This window comes from Ziziphus jujuba, chromosome 1, assembly GCF_031755915.1.
Source record: "Ziziphus jujuba cultivar Dongzao chromosome 1, ASM3175591v1".
Classification (NCBI taxonomy): Eukaryota; Viridiplantae; Streptophyta; class Magnoliopsida; order Rosales; family Rhamnaceae; genus Ziziphus; species Ziziphus jujuba.
This window is the reverse complement of record NC_083379.1, coordinates 42,951,641-42,956,724: the sequence shown is the minus strand read 5'-3', so window position 1 is coordinate 42,956,724 and position 5,084 is coordinate 42,951,641. Positions and strand designations below refer to the sequence as shown.

General features: G+C 33.0%; 1 protein-coding gene across 3 annotated transcripts; it reads left to right on the top strand.

The window, feature by feature from the left end:
* Positions 1–391: 391 nt before the first annotated feature.
* Positions 392–4,800, top strand: LOC107425264 (beta-fructofuranosidase, insoluble isoenzyme CWINV1). Of its 3 annotated transcripts, none has more exons than XR_009635388.1 (7): positions 392–832; positions 1,192–2,054; positions 2,405–2,563; positions 2,718–2,956; positions 3,077–3,167; positions 4,178–4,446; positions 4,559–4,800. XR_009635388.1 is itself a non-coding variant. In XM_016035228.4 (6 exons), the coding sequence occupies exons 1-6, from the start codon at positions 802–804 to the stop codon at positions 4,355–4,357; spliced, it is 1,563 nt and encodes a 520-aa protein (XP_015890714.3). In that variant the 5' UTR covers positions 674–801; the 3' UTR covers positions 4,358–4,800. The 3 variants fall into 3 exon arrangements, 1 of the variants encoding a protein (XP_015890714.3); XR_001582097.4 differs by having other exon boundaries at positions 674–832; positions 4,178–4,442; XM_016035228.4 differs by having other exon boundaries at positions 674–832; positions 4,178–4,800.
* Positions 4,801–5,084: the final 284 nt, after the last annotated feature.

Here is a 5,084-nt window from a genome sequence, read left to right as displayed (position 1 = left end):
AAAAAAAATTAAAGTTTCAGAACACGCTAAGACATATACTTGTGATATAAGTTATTAAATACAGCTTTCATTGATCAAGATGAAAAAGTATTAAAATAACAATTCTATTACCAAAAAAAAAAAAAGTGTAATTTACTCTTTTTCTATCTGATAAAAAAATAATTTATCAGAGATCTCATTTAAGGACATAACTTCTTTGACTTTTGACTTTCATTTGGTGCGAAATCCATATGCCTACTTTCCTGGATTTTTCTCAGCAAGAATTTTATAATTGGTTATATGAAAAAAAATTTCTTTTTGGAAAAATACAGTGGGGAAAAAGGATTCCCATTTTGATCTGACTTTTATTAACTAAGACCTTACACGAGTCAATTTTTATTATAAATACCCAAGAAGGTGTCTGTGTTTTCATCTTGCAACCAGCGTAGCCTTAGAGAGACACCATGACCATGCCTTCAATCTTGCTCTTCTGCTTCATCTCTCTCTTTCTAGGGCATGGTGTTGTGGAGCTTGAAGCTTCCCACCATGTTTACAGACACCTTCAATCATACCAATCTGCTCCTGCAAAACAACCTTACAGAACCTCTTATCATTTCCAACCTCCCAAGAATTGGATGAATGGTACTTTCTCTTCCACCTAAAACCTCTTCTTTCTTTTTTCTTTTTACTTTCTCTTCCACCTAAAACCTCTTCTTTCTTTTTTCTTTTTTCTTTTTATTTTATTTCTCTCTAGTTATATCTCCTAACAGTTTTGTTCTTGTTGTTGCTTCTTGTTTTTTTTCCCTCCAATGAAATGGACAAATGGATGTGTTTGGAAATGCAGATCCTAATGGTTAGTATTTTTACTCCTCCTGTTCTACTTCTGCAAATGGTTTTTCCTTTTTAATTAAATCTTAATTTAATAAAGCCTTATCTGGGTTTTGATTCTTCCTCTGTATTATCATCTGGTTTTTGATGAAATCATTGAAGAAAATCTGAAAAGGCAAGAGGAGCCCAATATTTTGGCACGTCTTAGTTCTCTTTTTCCTTTTGTTGTCTGTTTCCTAGAACCAAGTAGCCGATCACTTTTTGTTAAGATTTGCTAATTTATATTTAAACAGTATTATTATTATTATTATTTTCTCTATCCTGCTTTTGGGTTTTCTTTTTGGTTTATCCAACTTAAAATGTAAAATCTTAATCTTGCTACAGGACCAATGATTTACAAAGGACTTTACCATCTTTTCTATCAATGGAATCCAAAAGGTGCAGTTTGGGGAAACATAGTGTGGGCCCATTCAACATCAACGGATCTAGTTAACTGGATCCCACATGATCCTGCAATCTTTCCATCAGAGGAATCTGATATCAACGGTTGTTGGTCAGGCTCAGCAACAATCTTACCCGATGGTAAACCAGCAATGCTCTACACCGGAATAAACCCACAAAACCAGCAGGTTCAAAACCTAGCCACACCCAAAAGCCTCTCAGACCCATTTCTTAGAGAATGGGTTAAATCCACAGAGAACCCATTAATGATGCCCACTAAAGAAAACGGTATAAATGCAACCCAATTCAGAGACCCAACCACTGGTTGGCTTGGACATGATGGAAGATGGAGGGTCATTGTTGGTTCCAAAAGAAAACATGGTGGATTAGCTTTTCTCTACAGGAGCAAAGACTTTGTCCATTGGACAAAAGCTCAGCATCCCCTCCATTCTAATAAAGATGGTGGAATGTGGGAATGCCCTGATTTTTTCCCTGTTTCAATCAAAAGCCAAATTGGTGTTGATACTTCTTTGGTTGGTCCCTATGTTAAGCATGTTCTTAAGGTGAGTTTGGATGACACCAAGCATGATTACTACACCATAGGGACTTATAACACTGACAAGGATATCTATACCCCGGATAAAGGACATGTTCAGGATACTTCAGCTTTGAGATATGATTACGGTAAATTTTATGCTTCAAAAACTTTCTTTGACGGCCCCAAACAGAGGAGAATCTTGTGGGGTTGGATCAATGAATCTTCATCCGTTGCGGATGATGAAAAGAAAGGATGGTCTGGCGTCCAGGTAATGCTTTTGCTACTACCAAAATAATTGCTTTGCTTTGCTTTGAAATTTCAATTCATCACCGTCCAACATTATAAAAAATTAATAAAATAGAATTTATGATTGAGTTTAAATATTGGACTGGAATATTGATGATATAATTTTTTTTTAAAAAGAAATCTTAAAATAATTGAGTTGACTCGATGATTTATTTATAATAATACATATATTTTTTCCTCTCTTAGGAATCTGGGAAAATGTTATCCACCTACTTAATAATTCTAATAATAAAAGATCCATTGAAATGATAAATGATAGAAAAACCCTTTATTTTATAAATAATAAATAGAATTGGTGGAATCAATTTGCAGGCAATACCAAGGACCCTTTGGCTTGATAAATCCGGAAAACAGTTGGTGCAATGGCCGATACCAGAAATTGAAAAACTACGTGTAAACCCAGTCACCTGGCCTAGCAAAGCGCTCAAGGGGGGTTCAGTGGTTGAAGTTTCCAAAGTTACAGCAGTGCAGGTTTACTTTTTATTTTTTATTCATTTTTTAATTTTATTTTTACCTTCAGTAAATAGAAATTTATTTTTAAATAAATAGTAATTTTCACGACGACCCACTATGCCGAACATGTAATTTTATTTCTTTTGGGTGTATTTCTTTTTCCACTTTACAGGCAGATATAGAAATTTCATTCAAAATTACTGGTTTTGAGAAAGCAGAAGTTCTAGATCCTAGTTGGAAAGACCCACAAATTATCTGTAGCCAAAAAGGTGCATCAGTTAAAGGCGCTTTAGGACCTTTTGGTTTACTGGTTTTGGCTTCAAATGGCTTGGAAGAATACACAGCGGTGTTCTTTAGAATTTTCAAAGCTGACAACAAATATGTGGTGCTCTTCTGCAGTGACCAAAGCAGGTCTCTCTCTAATTCTGTTCTGTCTTTCTCTAGCCATCAATGTCTTACCATTGTTAATTCAAATTTGTCAAATATTTTGCTTTTTTCTTATCTTTTGGTCATTGGCTTATTAAATTGTAGGTCGTCTTTGAATGAAGATAATGATAAGACCACTTATGGGACTTTTCTTGATGTTGACCCTGTTCATGACAAGTTGTCACTAAGAAGCCTGGTAAGTTGAAAAAAAAAAATCGTTTACCCAAAAAAACGCAAAAAATGCTTTTGCTTTCCATGCACTGCATTCATTAAGAAACTTACAAAGAAACTCAATATATTTGTTGAAAATTCTTAATGCCCACAACCTAAAAAAAAAAAAAGAAAAAGAACTTAGTTTCCATCCTTGACATTTACCTTCCATTAGCTAAGTAAACCTCTCTACAAAAACCTTGTTTGCTAAAGGTTTAACCATTTTTGGGGCCCAAAGCTCTACATTTGTTGACATGAAATTTATATGAATGAACTAGAGCAGAAAGTCTATAAAGCAGATAGTCTACATATATATATGCTTTTTTTGGTGAAAGAGTATATAGTATATGTGCACTCATTTTTCACTTGAAAACAACATCACATATGCTATTGGATTCGAACCAACATTTGATGTGTCACTACCCTAGCCGTACTAAGAACTTGTTTGCTAAAGGTTTATCAATTTTTGGGGTCCAAAGCTCTACATTTGTTGATGTGAAATTAATACGAATGAACTTAGAGTCTATAGAGCACATAGCATAAATATATATATATATATATATTGGTGAAAGAGTACATAGTATATGTGAAAACATTTTTCACTTGAAAACAAAATCACAAATGCTATCGGATTTGAACCAACATTTGATGTACGTGTCACTACCCTAATCATATAAAGAACATGTTTGCTAAAGGTTTATCAATTTTTGTGGCCCAAAGCTCTACATTTGTTGATGTGAAATTAATATGGATGAACTAGAGTAGAGAGTCTATAGAGTACATAATATGTATATTTTTTTGGGTGAAAGAGTGCATAGTATATATATACACATTTTTCACTTGAAAACAAAATCAGATATGCTATTGGATTTGAACTAACATTTGACATATCACTACCCTAAACATGAGTAGGCATATTCTCAATTTCAGCATATTGGATTTCTTTTTCTTTTTGTACAAATGCATTTTTCAAACTTTTATATCCTGTTTTCACAGATTGATCACTCTATAGTGGAGAGTTTTGGCGGAGAAGGGAAGGCTTGCATAACAGCTAGAGTTTATCCAATAATGGCTACTGAACGTGGAGCCCATTTATATGCTTTCAACAATGGAACTGAGAATGTTCAGATTACAAAATTGAATGCATGGAGCATGAAGAAAGCAAAAATCAATTGAAGCGTGTAGAAATGAAAACAGAATAAGAGCGAGATGAAAGATGACCATAAAATCATATTAATATTATTCATAAAATGTCCTATTGGTAGGTATGCTTTTAGATCCATCATATTTATGAATGTTAATATCATTCTTATTGACAAATGATGAGAGATTTGACAATTTTTTATGAATTTTTTTTTTTTTTTGTTTTTTTTTTAGTTGGTTGTTGTTGATATGAGGATGGGGATTCGAACTCAGTGGCTTTTATTGTTGGATGATTCCCACATATGAGTATTTAGAAGGCTGCCTATGTTAAAGTGTCTTCTTAAAAAATTCTGAGTGTTCAATAAATCTAATAAAGCCAGTGTGCTCAGCCCTGGCATGTACTTGTATTAGAGTCCCAATTATGTTGTGAACCCAAAAAATTATTTTATTTTATATATAATCCTCCATTTTTTTTCTTTTTGGTTTTTTAATTTGCTGAATAGTAGCATGTTAATTCTTTGAATTTTACGGAAAAAAAAACTTACATCAAGGGGAAACAAGCATTATATAGATTAAAATCAAAATCCCAATTTGTTTACGCACAATAGTTTAGCAAAAAGTTCATTTCATATGAAACAAAAAATAATTAAGGGACAATTTAAATGATCATTGTAAAACTAATTTCATATATCTTAGAATTCCATTGACTTTGTAATATAATTTTTCTTACCTTAGTTGATTTGGTAAAACTTTACAAGCA